The following is a 22,343-nucleotide window of genomic DNA, read 5'->3' on the forward strand; positions in this document are numbered from 1 at the left end:
TGTTTCTGCTTGGGTGTTAGTTTTTCAGTCTGTGGGATGAAACTTCAGCAAAGACCAAGGACAGTCTTTGGTGTCTGCTCCAACTACAACCAGCTTGTTAGCTTGGTAAACTATAGGCTGCTAAGCCTGGGAGCAGCTGTACGGTATTGATATTTAAAATATATACATGTATGTATTTTGTTAGCTTTACTAGAATTCTCACGGTTCTGTTTAAGCCACTGTATGTTTCTGTCCCATTTCATTTAATTTCCCCGTGTCCTCTTATTTTTAAACATATTTTTATCCACCCCTGGATGTGATAATGAGCTTAATGGAGTACATGCTAAACATATATGGCTATAACTTGACTCTCCACCCAAATCATGCTAAACATCACCATGTGGGGGGAAGTTCAAGTTTAGAGTATAAAGGACAATTGTTAGTGTTAGAAAAAACAGCAATAGTGTTAGCATTAGTTAGATAAAGTGAGAAAAAAAAGTTAGAAAAGTGGGTGGCGGGGGGGAGAGAAGAGATTGGAGACCTAGAAGAGGCAGTTGGTGGGCTGTGCTCCTCCAAGACAACGATGCCTTCTTGGTAAGCTCTGCACCTTCACTTTTTGGTGAGGAATACCCCAGACAGCATTTTGCTAGCACTGTTATCATATATTAGCGTTATTGCAGTAAGTATATTTGTCAACAGCAATTGCAAATCTGTTATATCTTGTCGACTTATTAAATACTTTCAATTTTGCAAACCTGTCTCAGCAAAAGTCCTTGGCAGGGCTCTGAAACAGGCAAACGTTTGACTACCTTTTTATGTGACACCTATAGGGGGTGGTTTTGGGAGCTGGGCTAGTTTTGTCTGGTGAAGAAGAGGAGAAGGGTGATCTAATAGCGGCCCACAACTACTCGAAGGAGAGTTTCACAGGCAATGGAGCCAACCTGTTCCCAGACGTGGCAGACAAGACAGCAAGGGCCAATGGCCACACCTGCAGCCTGGGACATGCAAGGCTCAGCAACAGGAAAGCATCTCATTTGGGAGGGATGTGCAGCCCTGGGACAGGTCACCAGAGAGGTGTGGGGTCTCCCTCCCTGTAGGTTGTCAAGACATTGGCACAGCTGAGCTGCTCTGGTGCCGAGGACAGTCCAGCTCCAAGTGGCAGTTTGGCCTGAAATCCTTGGGACACCTCTGCTGCTGTGACATGCTGGAAGGCATACTGAAATTGCCTTCTGTGGGGGAATCACAGTGCCCCGGCACTCTCTGTCCCTTAGATTGCTTTGTGCTCTTCTTAACAGCAGGAAACACACACGTTTCTATGAAGGAATTAAGAAATTCCTGTTCAGCAAATGGAGTCAAAGCAGAGCAAGACACCTTTTTGTGCATCATCTATTTAAAAATACCTTTCTTCAAGTTTTATTCCTACATGCAGGCCCATCCTCCTGCTGTTCCTAGCCTGCCGCTTCAGTTTGATTCATCAGCTGAGTCGAAGGAAAGTTGTTAGAAAGATGAGGCTCACCAGGAGCTGCAGATCTCAGAAATGACATTTCCATCTCAGCAGCCTGTGTGACTGGTGCGTGGAGCCTGCGGCCATGGGGACCGTGCTCCACTGCTTCGGCAAGGGACGGACTCACCTCTATGGGAGGCCGAGCTGGGTGCTGCTGCCTGTGCTGGACGCAGGAATGTGGCTGCTGCCTTGCCCAGGGCTGAGGCAGCCACACAGAGATCCCATCTGGACCTGCTGCTTCCCCTCTGCTCCTCTGCGTGCTGAGCACAGCCAGGGCGTGATGCAGGAGGGATTTGTGACTGGGGCAAGGGGAATCTGAATGCCTGGAGGTGAGCAGGATAGAGGTGCCCGTGTGCTTCCAAGGAGTGAGGGCCGCCTGGACACAGCCCTCCAGTAGCTCAGCCATGGTCCGTTCAGACCTGGCCTCCGCCCCACAGCACCGTCACTCTGTCTGGCCTCAGACACAGAGGGGTAGGGCAGGCTGGCACATGGGAGCTGTGCCATGGGGACAGCCTGGGCAGGACGGGCCGGAGCATTGGTCCAGCCAGGACAGCACCATGGCAGAGCCAAGGGTCTGTGCCTTTGCCTGCCCTCAGCACCATCAGCATGGGCGGGGTAGGGCTAGGAGCCACCAGGCTGTGACAGGCCGTGGGTGACAGGAATTGGGCTGTCCCAGCAGCTCATCGGTCTGTTTACACGGACTGGAAAGCTGCCAGCAGCAAGTATCTGGAGCAGGAACTTACCGCTGCTAGAAGCAGAAGTGAAAACCATGCAGAAGTGAAAGCAGAGCCCAGAGCTGTCTTAGGTCACTCCCTGCAGAGGACCCCGGAGCACGCAGCAGCACAGGCATGGAGCCCCTCTCCTTCCAGGAGTACATCTGCTCCCTGGACCCCACCACCCTACCCCGCATCCTCAGGATATGCTCTGGTGTCTACTTCCAAGGTGAGTGCTGGGTGCCCGCTGACGCAAAGGAGTGCCCCAAGGCTGTGCCACCTCCCCATGGCCCTGAGAGATGAAGCCCTGATCGGTGTAATTTCCTCTGCTGATGGCCGTGTTGGTGGTGAGATGGAGTCAGAAATTAGCAAATGTTTTTGCTGGATTTCTGGGTCTCCCAAAAAAATGGGAATGCACAGTGGGATCCTGCCCACTGTGCCAACACCGATGTGGAAGATACCGTCAGGACTTGTGAGATTTCTAGCACTAGGTCACACTGACTTTTAAAGAGCAGGAGAAGCAGTGGTCTAATTCTTTTTCCCTGTAGCTCAGCACAGATGGATGCTTAGCTCTCCCAAAGAGCCTTTGCCCTTGATAACATCTTAAATTTGCTAAATGCGTAAAACTGCCACGGTTCACTGAAACAACAGCAGTTAACATGTTTAGCAGTTGCTGGTAGTTGTGGTGAGGAGGCTGGAGCAGGGCGTTTGTCATGAGTCCATCCCAGAGGGGGGAGAAGTTTTAGGCTGCAAAATGTTTGGTAGCAGCTCGTAGAGTGCAGAAATTCAGGGTCAGAAGGGTTCATTGCTCGTGGTGGACGGTATCATGGCATGGCAGCGTAGTCTGAGGAGCTCCTGCTCCATGAAAGGCAGTGTGTCCCAGGACATACTTACCCTGTCCCTTCGCAGTACCAACTCTTTCCCACAGCTTGGAAATGGTGTTTGCATTTGGCATCCAATTACATTGTTCAGTCTCCAGCCATTCCTGTTGTACTCTTCTGCACTGTTTATCTCCTCTGTTATGACATCTGCACCGTTATCAGCACTGGAAGCTTTCCAGGGCATGGATTGTACAAGCTTCTAGGTATTTCTGACTGCTTAGAAGTAAGTGTCAGCACAACAAGGACCCCTTGGCCAGCTCTTCCGGGGCTCCCAGCTACATATTCCCTTGGCTGCTGGTGGATGGTGTTAGACCCTCATAGGCAGATGATTATGCACCGGGGGTTAGTCAGCATTGCACCCTGCAGATGTGTTATCTTGCAGAGATAATGTTTCTTAAACATTTTGAGTTGCATATTTCTGGATTTCCTGCCATTACTTCTGGCTTTCTGTTTTGGGGACGGCAGGTGGGCGGGGAGGGTGTCTCCAAGAACTTCAGCAAAACTCCTGCCACTCTCAGCCCTTTCTCAGCCTCCTCCCTCAGCCAAACACTCTTCATGTCCTCCACATTCTTGCTAATATTTTGTGTTGCAACTGCTGTGGCTTGATGCTGCGATGGAGCTGAGGAGCAACTCCTTCATAGACTTTGTGCTACTGATCACCACCCTCTGGGCCAATAACCCAGTTTTCAGTCCAGCACAGCAGGCACTTATCTAACCCATACTTCATCTGCTTCTCTATGAGGATGTGATGGGAGACATGCCAAAATTTTTGGTGCCAAAAACCTTACTGAAGTTAAGGTAAAACACCACCCACTGCTCTCCCCTTGTCCACCAAGCTTAACACCTCATTGTAGAAGGTGATCAGGTTGGTTAAGCACAATATGATCCCCTTTTGATAAGCTATGCTAATCTCAATCAGCAAAGCTTTTCATACAAAGATTAACAACAGTTAAAAAATGCTGGTAGAGGCAGATTCTTCCAGGAAATCCTGAGGGATGCTGGTTGCTCAGCCCTCTCCAGTTGTGCTGAGCTCCACTACACTTGGCACCAGGGTGTCCAGCTGCAGCCCCACTTGTGCAGGGCAGCAGCAGCAGCAGAAAGTGTGGCCTTGTGTGAGCCAGAGCAATCTCTGCCCACTGGTAATCAAAGCATGTGGGCTCAAAATTAATCAGCCGAGAAGAAATAAACCCATTTGTGAACAGCTTGCAAGCAGCAGCTGATGGGCTTGGCAGCAGTTGCTTCCTGCACGGCTCCCAGAGCACAAGTGCCCATGCTGATGGGTGGCGGCTCCCTGTCCCCATGCTCTGAGAGGAGACGGGCTAGCAGAGTTGCTGGAGCCACTCCACAGCCAGATGTGACCCAGGCGGGCTGCCTGGGGCCATGTGGGACACCTGCACCCCACAGCCCAGCCTCGGCACAGTGGCTGTCAATGACAACATGTCCCTCCTCTCCCTGCAGGGTCCGTGTATGAGATCTCAGGCAATGAGTGCTGTTTGTCAACTGGTGACCTGCTGAAAATCACAGCTGTCACGCTGCAGAAGGTTGTCTGTGAGAATGTGCGCACGGGGCAGACAACGGAGCTGCTGCCAACATTTAAGGGTGAGCAAGGACACCCTTCCCCAGCCCACCACAACCGAGCCCACGGCACCCCACGGGGCCCTCCTCCCTGGGAGCCCTTTGCACCTGCCAGGGTCTCAGCCTTGCCCTCCCACAGGTCTTTTCCAGCCTGCCCCAGACCTGGGGCCATGCCCCACACCACAGGAACCTTTCCTGGGGGTCAGCATGAAGAAGGGCCTGACGCTGCCTCAGGCGCTGCAGTGGGGGGGCAGGCAGAGACAGCCCCTGCGGTGCCCCACCATCGGCCCCCACGCCCTGCTCCTGAGCCCCGTCTACGAGGTGCAGGCCACCATGAACCGTGAGTCCTGCTGTGGGGTCAAGCAGGGGTGCTGGGGGTGAGGGTGGGGGGGCCTTACGCGGGTTTGTTGCTAGAGCCCTGACACGGGCAGCGTGGGTGGTCACAGGCAGGGTGGGCACAAGGTGAGGTTCTCCACAGCATGGGGAGAGGCCGAGCACGAGATCAGGGTGGCTCTGCCCCTGCAGTGCGAAGGGACGAGGTGAAGATCCCCTCCACGCTGGAGGTGGACGTGGAGGATGTGACAGAGGAGTCGCAGGACGTTCACTTCTCCCGGCCACTGCTGCTGAGCGAGGTGCTGGGGATGGAGGAGGTGCTGCCGACACAGGCCGAGATCCTGGAGGGGCCCCGCAGTGCCACCATCTTTGAGAGCGCCTGGGTCCCCCGCCTGCGGAAGGGACAGCGGCTGCAGATCCACAGCTGCTCCCACACCTGGAGGGTCCTGGCCTCTGCCCGCAGCGGCACCCGCCGTTTCCTTCTCTCCAGTGCCTACCAGGGCCGCTTCAGGCGGCGGCCCCGGCAGTTTGCAGGGGTGCAGGAGCTGGCAGCCAGCCTGCAGCCTGGCCAGCAGCTGCACGTGGTGGTAACGCAGGACTGTGAGGGCCGCGAGGACGACGTGCCCCCACTCAGTGTGGGTGACCGGCTGGAGGCCCGGCAGCTACTGCTGGCTGGTGGCAGCACCCGGCTCCTGTGCCTCCGCCATAGTGAGGAGGAGGATGAGGAGGAGGAGGGCGAGGAGCTGCTGCTGCCACTGGATCTGGGGGGCAGCTTTGTGGAGGAGGCGTGTGACAACAAGAAGTACAGGCTGACGGAGCTGGTGGAGCTGTTGCCACTGCCATGTGACGTCCGGGTGGTGGCCACAGACCCGGCCCTGGAGAGGGATGTGCTGGGCTCCTTCCCTGCACTGCGGCTGGAGGCCCGCATCACCCAGCCCTTTCTGGTCAGCAGCTTCTGTGAGGAGCCAGATAAGGGCTTTGAGATCCCACCCCAGTGGTTGGACCTCTCCCTTGTCCTCACTGAGGAGCCCGTCCACTCCCAGGCCCCCTCCACACACTGCTCCCATGTGGAGGAGCTGACCGAGGCCTTCTACTACAAGCTGCTGGCGCAGCTGCCAGGTGGCTCAGCCCCGCCACCCCCACGGCCCCCCAAGCCGAAGGCGGCTGGTAGGGCTGTGCAGGTGCAGCCAAGCCCTGCCCCGAAGCAGAAGGACAGGACACGCTCCAGGGGAAAGCGCTCCCTGGCCCCGAGCCCCACCACCAGCTCCCAGACACGCCTGGCTCCTCCACTGCCGCCGCCGTTGGTCCTTCCCCAGAAGGTGAAGAGCCTCACTACCCATCGGAGCACCCCCAATGAGTACAGCCCACGCCCCCGTCTGCTGGCATCTCCCCGGTCCCGCAAGGCTCCCAGTAACACAGGTGAGGGGACGGGGCCCCCAGCAGCAATAGCGGGTTCTATGTGTGTATTATTTGTATTGTTGTGGGGCACTGCTGGCCATGAGGTACCTGGGGCTGTTCTCATGGGGACATGAGGCAGGGATGTTCTGCTGGAGAGACCGGCACCCACCTACCCAACCCCAGACCAGCTGGGTTTCCGTGGGTGGCTGCCCCATCCCTTGTCCCACACATGGGCCGTAGCATGAGGGAAAACAAGGTCTAGCCTCCAGGGCTATTGAGAAACAAACGCTGTACACGAGCACTTGGCCTTGACCTGCTATCAAATGCAGAATGTTCCTGCCCCACAGATTGCAAGGGACCCGTGGCACTGGAAGCCAGTGTCTGTAGTGGCGAGAAGCCCTTTTCCTTCCAGGTGCTTGGTCCCACACTTGCTGGGGCTACTGCTGAGTCCTGGTGCAGGTACTCCTCCTGCACCACCACACCAGGGAGGAGGGGAGGGCAGGCTGAGGCATCCCCCTGTAGGGTTTCCACCATGCTCCAGCTCCATTTATGTACATAGTCTGTGCTTCTCTCTTGCAGACATGGAGAAAAGCAGTGATGAACATGACTATGAAGTCATTGAAGAAGACATTCAAAAGACAATTCACAAAATGCAGACTGTTTTTCCTTTCTAATCATCTGGTTTCTGGAAGCTGTCCAGCCTCCGAATTTTCTTAGATCTTGTATTAAATTAAGGCTATTAAATAGCCTATTAAATAAAGGCTAAATACAACCTTAGGGGTCCACAGCACAAATTCCAACTGCCTCGATGATGCAAATAATGCGTCCCCCTTTCCTTGAATGCATCCTAGTCTGCATTAGCAGAGGAGTGGCCAGCAGGTCAAGGGAGGGGCTTGTCCCCCCTCTGCTCTGCCCCTGTGAGGCCCTACTAGTGAAGACTCCAGTCCTGCATCCAGGCCTGGGGTCCCCAGCACAAGAAGGATGTGGGGCTGTTTGAGTGGGTCCAGAGGACCATGAAGATGATCAAGGGGCTGGAGCACCTCTCCTGCAAAGAAAGGCTGGGAGAGCTGGGGCTGTTCAGCCTACAGAAGAGAAGGCTCTGGGGTCACCTCACTGCAGCTTTTCAGTACTTAAAGGGGACTTACAGAAAGGATGGAGAACAACTTTTTGCTTGGGCAATGACAGGACAAGGGGGAATGGTTTTAAACTAAAAGTGGGGAGATTTAGATCAGAGGTTAATAGGAAATTCTTCACTGTAAGGGTAGTAAGGCACTGGAACAGGTTGCCCAGAAAAGTTGTGGCTGCCCCATCCCTGGAGGTATTCAAGGCCAGGTTGGATGAGGCCCTGAGCAACCTGATCTAGTGGGTGGCATCCCTGCTGATGGCAGGGGGATTGGAACTGGATGATCTTTAATGTCCCTTCCAACCTCAGCCCCATATGATTCTATGAATGCAAGCAGCCCATATGCCTGAGGAACAGCCACATACGCAGACTAAATCCTCCCTGCTCTGCTGTAGCTGGCTGTTGTGCAATGGATTGCGTCCTCTGCTGTCACTCGTGGGACTCTCCAACTGCACCAGAGCAGCAAACAGTTGGGCAACCATCCTGGGAAATGAGCAGTCACCAAGATGTCATTGAGGTGCTGGCCAAGGCCCTAGAACATGTATCTCACTCTGCTCCTATGCACTAATATCATCCACACACTTTCTGCATAATAGCTTGGCTGGATCCTAAGGATGTGCCGTGCTCACAGCCATTTCAAACTGAAAAGTTCTAGAACTAATTCTTCTGTTGCAGTTGTTTTGCGGGAATCTACCAAAGGCTCATGAACCAGCATCAGCAGCTTTCTATACATCCTACTCCTACTGGACGAAGCATTGCCACCCTGCCTGGCTGCTGCAGCGCCAGGCAGCACCAACACAGGGCAATTTCCAGACCTCGCTACTTCAGATTAGAAGCAGGTACAAATCAGAGCTGGAAAATAAGTTTTTCAATTCCTTTACTAGTAAACTTTTTTTTTTTTGTGAAGTGTAATTTTGGGTTGTTTTTCAGTTCATGTCATTCCTCGCCTAGGGTCTAGAGCAGATTTACAAAGTCACAGAGAGCATCTCCTCCCTTCCAACTTGGCTAAAACCCTACATGGGATTTGGGCTGGTTTCCTTCTCTTTGTTTTCACCCTGTGATTTACTGTCAGTATCAGGGTTCTCTCCTCAAATCACAGCATTGTGACTAAGACACTGACTCTTGCTGTTGAGATCATTTCACTGAATACTCATCAAAGCAAGAACTCATCTCTCCTGCAAACAAGCACTATCACCATTTACAGCACCTAAACATTACGTACAAAGCTTCAACCAAGCAACCCACTGCAGTCACCCCAGAACACAATTTTTGCTTGCCCTGGAAAAAAAGAGTAATTGTTGAACTATGGCTGAGGATGAAGAGAGGAGCAGGAGCTTGGACTTCACCCTTGGCTCACTCATAGCTTTAAACATAGGCATTTTTCAAAGCAACAAACACTTCTGTCCCCAGCAGATCCAAACCCTACACCAAATTGTCCTGACGGCCAGACAAAAGCAGATGTCCTTTGATGCTTTGAAGAAAAAGCCAACTGGGGCCTAGGTAAAGAATTAAACTTCCTCTACAGCTGAAGACATTTTAACACTCCACTCACAAGCGTTTCATATAGTCCTACAACTACTCTCTTTACTGCAGGCAATTCCACTCACCTTCACTTCCAAAAATAATCATTTTCTTCCTAATCTGCACGCCACCTGCAAAATTGAAATTATTGTACTCTGGCTTCTAGGTCTGCTAGTCTCCATAGCAGTCTCACTTGTTACACATCCATAGTATGATTTAGCCCCAAAAGTACACCATGGGCTACAGCTGTGCCACCATCTGAACCCGCACAGGATACCTTGATTTTGCTACAGCATTAACAACGTAAGCAGATGCCAGTGTCACAAATGGGCAGACAGGGAAGAACTGCTTTCCCAAAGCCGGGTCACCTCATCCCTCTCATATAAAAATCTGAACTGAGACCCATAGTTTGCAACTCCCGTGGAAGCCAGCTGCAAAGCAGGGAGCACAAGCCATTGACTGCATGTGCTTTCTCCAGTAGGTCCCATACCTCGGTGAAAGCAGCAATCAGCTCTCAAACGCCAGGTCAACACAGCGCAGCAAACCAGGCTCCTCTCTGGTGGACAGCAAGCACATTTCAGTTTTATCAGCATTTGGTTTGAAAGATCCCGGGTCCTGCTTTTCAGCAATGCTAAACACATTTGCCACAGAAACCGTGCATCCTCTTTGTGAGACCAGCTATGTTCTTTACAGGTTCATTGTGAACAATGCTTCTGAGTATTTATTAACTACTCAAATGTTCCCATTGACAATTGCAAAACAATTCCCAGGAGGTAGTTTTCAGCTTTGCATTTTATACAACAGGAAGCACGTAATGAATGAGAACAGATACCCTGAAGCAGCTGTCAACAGCATGCTGCCTCACTGAGCAAAACAGGATTGTGCAGAGAAAGGAGATGCAAATTTGTTACCTCCACACCGATGCATCACCACTATCCACACTGCTGCTTCCTAACTCAGTGTTTTCCTCTGTAATATCTTAAACAAACAAATCCCACCGCAACTTGTTACATGATGTAATTCATTTCAGCTTCACCTAAAGTGCTTTTGGTGGCAGAAAGGATCCTGGCTCCACTTAAAACACTGGTACAACTTGTAGTTTCTTTCAGTAGTAGAATTATTTAATGTTTTCATGTCCAGATGTTCGTATCAGTTTGACTTTTTAAACCAATTTACCAAGTTAAGAAAATTTAAACCAGTTTAAGAAAAAATAAGTATAGTTAACTAAATCCTCGGAAAGCATGAGCTATGTTTTTACCCACGCATCTAAGTTTTATCAGCACATATGTTTTCTTTCATTAGGGAAGAACAAAAGCCTCTAGAGCTACACAAACATGCAAGACTAGCCAAGTTAAATTTTTATTGGATATAAAATTCAAAAGCTCCAGTAATAAGATTACCTCATAGTACAAATATAGATTTAAATGCACAAACTAATTACAAATCTAGTCATGATTACTGTACATTAGTGGAATATTACGCTTGGCTACCCACTTTGTGAATTAAATGGAATGAAAGGTGTGGTAGTAGAAACAGCTCCAGAAACAAAAGTCAGTATGCCCACAACAAGATTAGAAAGGTTTTTTTTTCTTTCTAACAGTCATTCTACTAAGAGACAAAAACAAACCGAAGGCTCTGAAGCTTTGAGTTCAGTTTTCCCATATTTGCTTATGCTTCCATCACATGGTCATGGCACAGTAATCAAGTCCAACGAACAGAATCCTCCTACACGTTCTGCTTGTCCTTGAGTTCCAACGTGTAGGCACTCACAGAATAACTGTGACTCTTACAGACTAGAAAGAGCAAAGATCACCTTCTACATTGCAAAGCTCGGCAGGTTAACTTGAAACACAGACAAGCATTTGCTTAAAAACAAATCCAGCTAGAAAGAATTTCACTCAGCATCCGTAGACTTATAGTGATCATCATCCACAGTGGAGTAGATGTGTCCCTCGCTGCTAAGGAATTCAACTGCTTGCCTTTGAAGAAAAAAAGTCAATTGCTAAGTAGTCCACGTCAACACTTTTCTCTCAGGTATTTCCTATCTACAGCACCCCCTTCCCACTGTTCCTTTCCAGCATCTTCCAAGGGATGCTCCCAGTGACTGTATCTTGTTAGCAATTAAAGAGCTGCTCCACCAATTAGTAGGTACAGAAAGACTTTGAAAGCTATGTCAGTATCATCCCCCAGCAATGCTCAGTCTCTGAGAACAGAGAAGGCCCCCACTCTCAGCATTTTTTTCCAGATAAAAGCAGAACCTACGGCTCTGGTTCAAACAGGACAGAACACAGGAATATAATAGACATTAATACTGTCTTTAAATTTCACTGTTCTTCTCAGTGTCAGGGAGAAGCTATAAGAAACAGCTAAGAAGAAAAACAAAACCAACCACCACCATCCCCCACTGTATTCCAAAATTTTGTTTGGGATGTAGAGAGAGAGAAAAATTGTCCTTGAACAGGAAAAAATACTGCTGAAGCACACCCAGGTACCTATTGCTTTGCTACTGAGCTACTGAACAGCTTGTTTTGAAAACAGAGTGATGCACATTATCATCACTTCAACAGACAATGTCTCGTTCTAAACCGTTTCACAGAAGAATTCAAAAGTTCAGGCTCACTACTACATGAAATTACCAGCCCTGTTTAAAAAGTAGGGATCTAGGCTTGCCCACTATTTTCTTCTTTGCCTCCTTTTATCAGTCTCCGTGAAGGACTACCCATATTTCAAGCACATCCTTTGTTTCTACACACTTACTTGATTGTTGACATGCTGACATTGTGGAGCTGAAGTTTCAGCTCTTGAAGACTCATACCTTCTGGGACAGGGCAGTTTTTAATCAGGTTCAGCACCTGGAAGAACAAGAACTACACCATTAGCACACAGCTAAGCTTCTATATCTACATTAGACAGCAAGGTCAAGGAAGAATTACCAGTCTTCAAAGAATAATCACTGCTTTATCCTACATCGCTCTGCAGCAGCATCCACTGCAACAGCTGTCTCTGGAGAAGCTGCTTGCACCCACCTGACTCTGATGTGCTGTGAGTCCATTCACTGGCAGACTGCCACCTCCACCATAGCCCCCCACGTCACCTATCCCAGCAGAGGTAAATGACTGAGGCGCTCTTGATGCTGCCTGCAATTACAAGAGTAGAACTGTAGTTACACAGGCTGCTGTAAACCCAGGGCATGACAGACTCAGTGTTATATGTCAGAGACACAGTAATTAAAAATAGATTTCCAGAAGAAACCAATGGGAATTGACTGCAACACAATGTCTCTCCAAGGAAGCCAACACTCCTGTTACACCCTCACTGTAGCTCTTCAACAGTTGCAGAATTTCCATCCCCACAACTTGTATACGATTTCCCCAACGAACCAAGAGTTCACTCTCCTTGGGAGATAAACAATAATCCCGTAACGGCTAGCATGGAGTCATGAACTTGAAGTACGTACCATAAGATTTTTTCTGAGGATCATATGCGCATTAACAATCTCTAGTATGTGCGTGGTGAACTCATTCATGTTTTCCAGAGGCATGATCTTAAATGCCACCAAGCTTTTCTTATTCTTTCAGAGATTAAAAAAAAAAAACAAAAAAAGAAAAAACAAGTACAATTAATAATATACAATTAATATGACAGCAACAGAATGTGCTTAATCATTCTAGCCAGGAACAGGGACAGTGGTGGGTAGGGAGTTTTTCTGCACATAAAAAGCATCAAAGTTTTTGGACTTAAGTTTTCATATGTGATCATGCAAAGCAGCGCAGGACAGGACAGCTTCTCTTTTGAACGGCTAGTAAGTAACTGCACTTTGCAGCATTATTTAAAGGGTGACTGTTATGAGGCAACTCTGCTACATAATATGCTGCAGGAAGCATCCCATTACCCAGATCATGGTTTAAGCTCTACAGGACAAGCATCCAATAACCTGGTGGTCAGTACTCTTTTCCGCTGAAAATAATTCACTGATAAACAGTGGCATTTTAAATGCATCTTCCATCCTTTTGATTTAGTAACAATATGAGCGATTCATACAGAACAGACAAACACATTCAAGGATTTGTCCACAGAAAAGGATAATCAAAGATCACAAATAACCGGATATTCTAAAGGGAGCCTACTAACACTTAGCCAGATCCACTAATCCTTCAAGCCGCTGCTCCTGCCTCATTACTTGAGGAATCACATATGACCTCACCTGGAAGGACCGAAGATGACCAGCTACTTTTACATAAGTTCCTGGAGGTACCACGATGTTCTCGCCACCTGCCTCCTTACAGAGAGGAAAAGGAGAAAGCAAGGTGTTGCTATTCGCATTTCCATTTCTCAATTATCACAATCAATAACTTAAGAAAGGAGGTGTAAAGCCTCAAGCAAACACAAGTTGTATCCATTCCTATGACCATTAAGAGCAGTTAGGTAAATATAACTGTAAGTGAAAAATAGAACTTATCGATAAACATAAAATTGAACTTATGATAAACATGCAGTTAGCCAACAGAATGTCTGCTGAATTACTCTCCCAGAGCTGTTCAACAGAACTCTGCTGTTCACTTGCAAATGCATTTAGATTTAAAGGCCTGCTATATCTGCATGAGAGTCCAGTGAGAACTAGCAGCACTTCAGGAATCATGCATAGGAAGACGAGACAATGTGCACTGGTACATCTTAATCGCAGAGTCACATACAAAACCTCTTTCACTCCCTGGTTTTATATTTCTTATGCAGTATTGAGCATGCATCTCTCAGTACAGCTATGGTTGACCTTCAGCAGCAAAACTCTAAAAAAAATTATCTGAAGTGATTCATTGCAGAACTACGTATGAATTACAAAACAGGAGAATAATCATGCACAACACCAGTGATCTCTGTTACAGCAACATCTTCCTTGGCTTTCAGAGGCATGTTATTCCCAAAACACTTTTCTAAACAGCTCTTTTTGTTTCGAAAACTACTCTCTCCACAGATCCTAAGTGCCTTCCACATAGCAGCCTCGGTAGCAAATCTGGCGCTTACATCAGTATCAACCCACTGCCTGACATCCATCGGCGCTGCCGTCATGTCGTCCACCTTGTAGAGAATGTTCGTTGGCGCTTTCTCAGCGTGCCGAATGATCCCCAGAATGGTGACCTGCGTTTGAAGACGGCCGAGTTAGCCGGGGAAGGGCCGGAGGCGAGCGCGTTCCTACTCGCGGCCTTCCCGCCGGTCCCCGCCGGTCCCCTCGAGGGCCACCCCCGACGCCCACCTGCGAGATCTCCACGTCCCGGATCCTGAAGGTCTCGTCGACCTGCTCGGCCGCCAGCAGCTGCGACACGGTGCAGGGCACGATGTTCTGGGAGCGGGCTCGCTGCAAGGGGAGGGCGGCGCCGTCAGCGCCTCCGGGCACCGGCCGCCCGCCGCGGCCCAGCGCTCCGGGGGCCGGGCGAGGCCCCGCCGCCGGCTTACCTGCTTCTTCTCCGCCTGGGTGCCGCTGGGCGAGCTGAAGCCTCCCGGGGACTGCGCGTAGCCGCCCGCGGGCCCCGAGCTGCCCGCGGGCCCGTAGCCGCCGTCAAAATTACCTGGGGAGGGAAGGGGAGAGCCCGTCAGGCGGCGGCGACGCGCCCGCCGCTAGCGCCGCGAGGGGCCGGGGCCGGGGCCGGGGCCGGGACCTCGGCGGCCCTGGGCGGCCCTGGGCGCCCCCCGCCGCCGCCCAGCCCCAGCCCGGCCCCGGCCCCCGCCCGGCCCCAGCCCGGCCCCCGCCCGCCGGGCCCTGCCCGCACCGTGCCCGCTCCACATGGCGGTGGCGGCGGCGGCGACAGCGGCGGCGGCGCTCGAATGGCGGGTGCCCGCCAGCCCGCGCGCCCCGCCCCTCCTCGCGCCCAATCCGCGGGCCCGCTGCGTCGGCCCACAGCCAATCGTAATCGGCCTTCTTCCGGCTCCTGCCAATGGGGGGAGGCCGCAGGGAGGCTGGCGGCGCCGCGGGGAGCGCTGGCGCTGCGAGGGGGCGGCTCGGCGGCGGCGGGGCGGGGCGGGCGGGGCGGGCAGGGCAGGGCAGGGCAGGGCGGGGCACTGCTTGGCTCGGTTCGGCTCGGCACAGCACGGCACGGCAGCCGCTGGCCGGCATGAAGGCGGCCGTGCTCCTCCTGCTGTGGCCGCTGGCCCTGGCAGGTGAGCGGAGGGAGCGCGCCCCGCTGCCCGGCCGGCGGCCCCGAGCGGCGGCGGCGGGGCGCTTCTGGCACGTCACGGACCTGCACTGGGACCCCGAGTACGAGGCGGCGGCGGCGGCCGGGCAGGGCTGCCCGTCGGGCGGCTCGCAGGCCGGGCCGGGCGCGGGGCCGTGGGGCAGCTACCTGTGCGACGCGCCCTGGCGCCTGCTCAACTCCTCCGTCTTCGCCATGCGCGGCCTCCTGCGCCGGCCGGACTTCGTCCTGTGGAGCGGGTGAGGGCTGCGCGCCGCGGCCGCCTCCCCTGCCCGGGGGCAGCGGCCGTGCGGGCGGGAGCGACGCGCCCCGGGCTCCTCGGGCTCGCCTGTTTCTGCGTCTCTCTCTCTTTTTTTTTTCTCTCTGACGCCGTGGGAGCCGGCCGCTCGTGTCCGCGTCTGTAGAGAGCTTCGGCCGCGAGGGGAAACCGTCAGGTGCTCGAGGAATCGGCGGCGCCGGTTCTGTGGGTGCTCGTGCTCTCGGGTCGTGGCTTGGTCCCGCCTGCTCCCGGGGTCGCCAGGGCTCGGATGGGAGCCTCGAGGAGAGACCGGGGAGCCGGAGGGCCCGGCCGTGAAGGGTTTGTGGCAGACGTGGGGCTGCCTGTGTGGTAGCCCTTTTGGAGAGGTGAGATCTGGGCTTGTCTTATAATGTAACCCGGAGGCTTGGCGAGAGCATGGCCGCGAGAAGGCCTCCCGATGGGAGCTGTGCTCCCGACAGGCCCGTCCGTGAGAAACTAAATAAACGAAGGGAAGGTGTTGCAATTCACCATCCCTTTCTTTTCCTTTAAATTGTTGCCAGCTCTGGCTGACTTCACGCAGAGCGTGAATACCTGAAAAACTTGCAGGTGTGGGACGTGCCGTTTGTGTTGGTGCCCCAAACCCTGCCTGTCAGAGGCATCAGGAGAAGGCTGGAAAACAGCTTGTGGCGTTTCTTCAGGCTGTCCTGATTCACAGTGCAGTTGCTAAATTCATTGTTCCTGCTTTGTATGTGCGCGGAAGATTGTTCCTACTCAGAAATAGTTATGTCATTGGTCTTTATAATTAAAAAGAAAAAATCAAAGTAAGAGTCAATTTCCCCCAGTTCTTTGACATTGTTTTGAGTTTTGATCTTCCTCTCTGATGGGCTTGTAATCCTTGATAGCCCAGCATCATCTGCAAATGCCATAAGCATATTAGTGAAAACACTGAAGTGTGCGTCTGCCAGATTTTTGGAGGCAGATCTCAGTGATTGCTGCCTTAATGAAGGCATCCATTTGTTTCATTTTCACTGAAAGAGTTGTTATCCTGTTGGTATCTTGAGTACAAACAGATTTGTTCCCCTATTGCTGATCAAATTTTGCCCTGAGATTGCAAAATGCTTTCTCTTTTATGATCTCCGATCAGCTGTATTAAATGCCCTGAAGTAGGGTGAGCCTCCATTTCTTATGCTTGTGTATAGGTTTATCAAGGTATAATAAAGTGGGGCAAGTTTTCACTTTGAGTGATTCCTTGAAACTCCTTCAATGCTGTGGCTAGCCAGCATAGTGCCGATTCCTACCCCCAAAAGCCTCTGACTTTATCTTCTAAGAGACAAAAAGAAAACAGAGGGCACAAGTGCAAGCTCTCTGCCTTGCTTATCACTTTAAGCATATGTCTTGCTAGACAAAGGCATTGACCATGCTGTTTCTGTTTCTCCAGAGATGATACTCCTCATGTCCCCAACGAGAGTCTTGGAGAAGAAAAGGTTCTACACATAATTGAAAATCTGACCTCTCTGATAAAACAGGTATTTCCAGGTAGGACTTGAGGGAAAGAAAAGGGGAGAGAAGTACAGAGTTTCATGGGAAGGACTTACCGGTGTGGAGCAATGACATAACAGGGAAGGGGGAGGGCCCAGAAAGGCTGTGGGTGATATGACTCCTTTGTCCTCTTGTTAGTTGCTGTATGGAGTGAGGCATGTCTGTACTGAGGCACCTGATGCATTCTGGTTAACGCAGAAGAGAGGAAAAAAAAGTTTCTGTAATCACTCATTAAGACAAAAAAGCTTGCAAAAATTCTTTTTATGTTATCTGTCTCGACAGTGGGGGAAGGAGTGTTACCAATGGTGAGAGCTCATTGATTCATCTGTAAAGCCATGTCTTTGGGTGGCTTGCTCGAAGGAGGGATTGTCTTTGCAGCATTGCATCCCGTCGATGCAACCGTGTGTGTGTAGTGTGGGTGATAATGCTCTTATAAAGCTCTCAAGCCATGCTATTCTTTTTGAGTCTGCAAGTGCATTGAAGAACTTTGATGAGGATGAACTCTGAAACAAGCGTGGACTTCTCTGTGCCTCCTTGTCTCTGTCTCTAGATACTAAAGTCTATGCGGCTATGGGCAATCACGACTTCCACCCCAAGAATCAGTTTCCAGGAAAGGGGCACAGGATCTACAACCAAACAGCTGAAATGTGGCGTCCCTGGTTGAATGAAGCTTCTATTCCTCTGTTCAGAGCAGGTATAGCACCACTGGCTCATATTGGCAGCACTCTGGAGAACTGGGGCTGATTCGGAGAACATCACAAGTCATTTTCCCTTCTTTTATGCTCAGAGCAACAGTATTTTCAGGGAAAGGGTACAATTTAATGCTGATTTCTAGCACTGAGTTCTACTGCATGTGAGAAAAGAAATTTCTCTATGCTTTAATCTCTCCTGCTTTCTTTGAGTTACTGGCAAGTATCCCTGCAGAGGATGCACAGTGGTAAGCTTTGGTGAGGGGGAGAGGGGGGGAAATGTGTTCTAAGCAAGCTGTTGGTACAGGCCAGCACCGTGGCTCTCTACAACTGCCCAGCTCCTGCTCCTGCACATTGTCCTTGTGCAGCATCTACCTTCACCGTGAGAGGCCTAAGAGGGGCAAGAGATGCATAGGGAAGAGTCGCACCAAGTACCCAACTTGGACTGGTCAGAGCGCTGTTGGCGCGTTGTCCAGTGACTCTGCTGTGGCTATTGACAAAGAGAGCTGAGAGAGGTGGAAACACAGGGATCTGGGGTCACGATAGCCAACTGGACCAGACCTCCAGCTCCTTCCCTGATGGTTGCATTTTGCAGGAGCCTTCTACAGTGAGAAGCTGCCCAGCCCAAATACAAGGGGGCGAATGATTGTTCTCAATACCAATCTGTACTATGATCAGAATAGTGAGACAGCTGGCGAGGAAGATCCTGGAGGGCAGTTCCAGTGGCTGGAAGAAACGCTGACCAATGCCTCTAAAGCAGAAGAAATGGTATTAAAATAAACAAACAAACTTCGCAGAGAGCTTCTCCCAGCATGGAAGCTCTTCTTGCCCCTGATCTCCCCTCCGTGCAGTCACCGCCAGCCAGTGCTCTGTAGGAAGTATGGGCTCTGCGTTCAGTGTGGCTGTTCACTTTTGTAGGTCTACATTGTGGGGCACATCCCTCCTGGTTTCTTCGAGAAGAAACGAGGCAAGCCCTGGTTCCGGAGTGATTTTAATAAACGATACTTGAAAATTGTGCAGAAGCACCACAGAGTGATTGCTGCCCAGTTTTTCGGACACCATCACACAGACAGCTTTCGGATGTTTTACAGTGATACAGGTACTGGTTCTGGTCACCCACATCTTTGCATGGTATCTCTGCCAACCCCAATAAAATCACTGTATGTGGGAATTTTCAGTGACTGCCAACCAAATGCAGCTGGAAAGCCAGAAGAGGCTTGTTTTTATCTTACTTTCTAAAAAATTTAGTAAAATGCTTTGGTCAACAAAACACGACAACGGCCATGATCCCTACCCACAACCTGTAGCTCCTGCTCTCCTCCCTGTTTCCCCTCAAATTTTGTAGTTTGCCCTCGATGCTGATCTTACTGCATGTTGATGGGCTTTGGACATTAGCTGAGACATAAGGGAGCGATTACGAACCTTTGCATTGGGTTTGTGGGTAGTGCTCTGGGTGTCCTTTGAGCGTGGTTCTCTTGTGCACCCCTCACCGTAAGAGTCTTCTACAGATGTGGAAAGCCTCTTCTTAGTTGCAGCAGTCCCATGTTCAATTCCTCATGCTGTTCAACGTGCTGGTCTTTAGGCACGCGCTGTTGGAACTAGGGCTGGTGACAAAGCTGTTTGCAGGGTGATCTGTTCCCGAGATGCTCGCTGCAGTCTGGAGCGACTTCGAATTCATGGTTTGTTTTGCCTTTTCATTAAGGTTCTCCAATCAATGTCATGTTCTTGGCCCCCGGAGTGACTCCCTGGAAAACAACATTACCTGGAGTGAACAATGGAGCCAACAACCCTGGGATCCGGGTGATTGACTATGATCCCGACACACTTCAAGTGCAGGTAGGGGATCCCCTTGTACTTTGCACTGCGGTTTAGAAGGGTATTTTAATTCCTTCCTGTGGTTTAAACAGGCAGAACTGCAGAATAGAAGAGGCTTTGCTGGAGACAACCTCTAACCAGATACTTCAGTCTCATAGCTTGCACAAAGTTTTAGTAAGAGCGTCAGTGAGTGAAGGCAAGGTGACCACATTCAGCTGGTCCAGGCCTCCTGCCGGGATGCATTCCAGGCCAGCGCAGGAAAGACTTCGCTACGTTCTTTGTGTCTTTAGTTAGTCTCCTCTGATACTTGCTTTACCATGCAGGCAATATGGATCACAGGACTTCTCTTTGGGAACTGACAGACTTGTTGAACCCCCTCGAAAAAATATGAACTGTCTAGAAGCTTATTTGGGCCCCCCCTAACTGCTGAATTGATTCATTTATAATGGGATCTGAATTTAGGTGAATTGTAGGGTCTGCTTCTGTTTGATTTGTCTCTTACTTGTGAATGGTGTTTTGTGCCTTTCTTTGCAATGGGTTAAAGCAGCTCTGCACATGTTTATAGGATAAGAAATTTATTCTTGTCTGTCCTAAAATACACTGCATAAGACAAGGGAGCTAGTGAAGCTGAGAGAAAAAGGGCAAGAGACTGAGAACAGAACTTTTGAAAAACTTTATTCTTTAAGTTGCTCATGTTTGAGAAAATAATTTCATTCAGTAAGTTACACTGCTCCAGGCCTCAGCTCTGCCAGTGAACTGTATTGATGATATATACCAGAGTGATTTTTAAAGTAGGCCAGGCACAACGTTCCTGATGTTTGGAGATAAAAATCAGACAGAGAAAAGCCATCCCTTCATTCCTTATGAAATAGTAGATGGGATAATGCTTCTTCTGTGGTGTGTTCTGGAGGCTCTCACCTGCATCGTCTATCCCCAGGTTGACGTCTTGATAGAAAGCCCCTGTTGGGAGATGGCTCGCCCCTCACTGGGCTGGGAGATGTGTTACTTGCTGCCAATCTGTGAATACGCTTCACTCTGTTACACACTGGCATCTGGGAGAAGGGGCTGATAGCATCCTAGGCAAACGTTTCACTCAAGGGCTGATCTTCTCCTGATTTGTCGTTGTTCTGTTTTTCTCACTCTGCAGGATGTGGTGACTTACTACTTGAACTTAACACGTGCCAACATGATGGGCCCAGTATGGGAGGAAGAGTATAGGCTGACGGAAGCCTTCCAAATCCCAGATGGCTCTGCACACTCCATGCAGACAGTGCTAGAGAGGATATCGAAGGATGCAAAGTACCTACAGCAATATTACGAGTTTAATTCTGTCAAATATGACCTCGACCTGTGTGGGGAGGACTGCCGTGTTGACCATGTTTGTGCCATCAGGGAAATTGATTTTACAAGATACGATGAGTGCGTTAAAGCCAACAGCTCTACTACTGCCATCACCAGTGTTTGCCTTTTATTACTCTGCTTGCTCTTAGGGGCTCTTCAGTCCCCAGCAAGCAGTCTCATGAGTTAGATCAAGAATGAATGAGGAGAGGACAGTTTCACAGTGAATTAGCAATTGTGAATGCTTTCGGAATTGAGAACTTATTTGGAAACTAAGACAAAATCAGCGTCTTCTAGTAAAAGTTCTACGATGTCAACTAGACCACTTCTAGAAAGGCTCGATGTATCAGTGATTGCTATGTTGCCTTTTTGTGCCAGACTGACCTGCATCAGAGGGTTTGTCTTCCTTCCGCTGCGACTTCTGTGGTAGTTGCAGAAATCAGATGAAATCCAGGCCTCCCCATAAAGTTTAACTTACCTTCCGAATGTATGAGAACTGTGAGCTGCCACATACTCCTGAGGAGCCTGCTGCCAGCTGAATTCTTCATTTTGGCACACACTCCTCTTCTGAAAAGATGGCAGAACTGGTGGCCTGCAAAGTTTTGGTGGCCTTGTACAGCGGCAGCTTTCCCTCTGGTTTGTGAGCAAAGCCAGGTGGGGTTAGTGCTTCCTTTTACAGTGTATGAATTGCAAACAAGTTTAGGCCATGACATTCACGTGTCAGCGTCCAAGATACGGTTCCAGTATAAGCTTGATTTTATTTTTCTTTTTTCCAAGCATCTTCTGTGTTCTGTTAACTCTCATACACTTATTTTCTAACTTCAGCTGGGCATTGCAAACTGACCTTGACTACTTCACTGTTAAGAAAGACTTAATGATTTGGTAATTTGCCAGCTTTGGGCTTTGCTCAGCTCCTGTGAGAACCACAAGGGAACAAATACAAAGTAATTCTGGGCCTTCCAGGTACAGGTGGATGAGCCAGTGAAGAAATACTCTCATTGTCTGTAAAATGCAGATTCCAGGGGTCTGACTGCAGGCTAAAGTGAGCAGGAGCTTGTAAGGCAGTAGGGTGCTGCATACAGCCTGAGCACCTTGCTGTATCAGTGCAGTCCCAGGCTACTCTTGCAGGCTGTCTGCATGGTACCTGCAAACCATTTTGCTGGAGAAGTAAGGTTCGAAGAACGAAAAGAGCTGCAAAAGGAAGGATGAAAACAGTCACCTGTGAGCTGAGCAGTGTAGGTCAGGCACGTGAGTGAGGTGTCAGGCCCACGAGAGAAGTGGCAGTGGAACAGACGTGTTGGAAGAGAAGCAAGGACACAGGAGGAACAGCTTGGCCGAAGTTGGTATTTACCCCTGGTACAGCTCAGGAGTGTATACGGGACCACTGTCACAGCACATACAGGTGCCAGGGAGGGAGGGATGCAGATGTCTGCTCTAGCAGACCGTCAGGACGGTCACGGTGCTTCCAGCCGGTCCTGGGACAGCTGGTTTGGTGCTGGAGTCCTTGTAACG

General features: G+C 50.4%; 3 protein-coding genes across 3 annotated transcripts; 2 read left to right on the forward strand and 1 right to left on the reverse strand.

Moving 5' to 3' along the window:
* Positions 1–2,077: 2,077 nt before the first annotated feature.
* On the forward strand, positions 2,078–10,649 carry THEMIS2 (thymocyte selection associated family member 2). Its single transcript, XM_080566744.1, has 5 exons — positions 2,078–2,425; positions 4,536–4,676; positions 4,792–4,992; positions 5,178–6,404; positions 6,963–10,649. Exons 1-5 carry the CDS (start codon positions 2,332–2,334, stop codon positions 7,055–7,057), a joined length of 1,758 nt encoding a protein of 585 aa, XP_080422870.1. The 5' UTR covers positions 2,078–2,331; the 3' UTR covers positions 7,058–10,649.
* RPA2 (replication protein A2) lies at positions 10,363–14,945 on the reverse strand. Its single transcript, XM_080566769.1, has 9 exons — positions 14,793–14,945; positions 14,479–14,591; positions 14,279–14,380; positions 14,050–14,163; positions 13,232–13,306; positions 12,485–12,598; positions 12,054–12,164; positions 11,785–11,879; positions 10,363–11,006 (listed from the first exon to the last, which is right to left on the reverse strand). The coding sequence occupies exons 1-9, from the start codon at positions 14,806–14,808 to the stop codon at positions 10,922–10,924; spliced, it is 825 nt and encodes a 274-aa protein (XP_080422895.1). The 5' UTR covers positions 14,809–14,945; the 3' UTR covers positions 10,363–10,921.
* A 102-nt stretch (positions 14,946–15,047) lies between these two features.
* SMPDL3B (sphingomyelin phosphodiesterase acid like 3B) lies at positions 15,048–21,559 on the forward strand. Its single transcript, XM_080566761.1, is given in 8 exon segments — positions 15,048–15,451; positions 16,889–16,986; positions 17,540–17,683; positions 18,274–18,446; positions 18,597–18,777; positions 19,381–19,514; positions 20,641–20,982; positions 20,984–21,559. Coding segments are annotated over 8 exon segments (1,422 nt in total). The 5' UTR covers positions 15,048–15,134; the 3' UTR covers positions 21,017–21,559.
* Positions 21,560–22,343: the final 784 nt, after the last annotated feature.

This window comes from Anser brachyrhynchus, assembly GCF_964034855.1.
Source record: "Anser brachyrhynchus genome assembly, chromosome: 24".
In the NCBI taxonomy this organism is placed as follows: domain Eukaryota; kingdom Metazoa; phylum Chordata; class Aves; order Anseriformes; family Anatidae; genus Anser; species Anser brachyrhynchus.

What these genes read in the sequence shown, in the direction of transcription:
- THEMIS2 (XM_080566744.1), top strand. Translation starts at nt 2,332, where the DNA reads ATGGAGCCCCTCTCCTTCCAGGAGTACATCTGCTCCCTGGACCCCACC. An exon ending in CTCTGGTGTCTACTTCCAAG is followed by an intron (nt 2,426 to 4,535) that starts GTGAGTGCTGGG and finishes CTCTCCCTGCAG; the next exon opens with GGTCCGTGTATGAGATCTCA. An exon ending in GCTGCTGCCAACATTTAAGG is followed by an intron (nt 4,677 to 4,791) that starts GTGAGCAAGGAC and finishes GCCCTCCCACAG; the next exon opens with GTCTTTTCCAGCCTGCCCCA.
- RPA2 (XM_080566769.1), bottom strand. An exon ending in CCCAGGCGGAGAAGAAGCAG is followed by an intron (nt 14,381 to 14,478) that starts GTAAGCCGGCGG and finishes CTCCCCTTGCAG; the next exon opens with CGAGCCCGCTCCCAGAACAT. An exon ending in TCCTCAGAAAAAATCTTATG is followed by an intron (nt 12,165 to 12,484) that starts GTACGTACTTCA and finishes TTGTAATTGCAG; the next exon opens with GCAGCATCAAGAGCGCCTCA.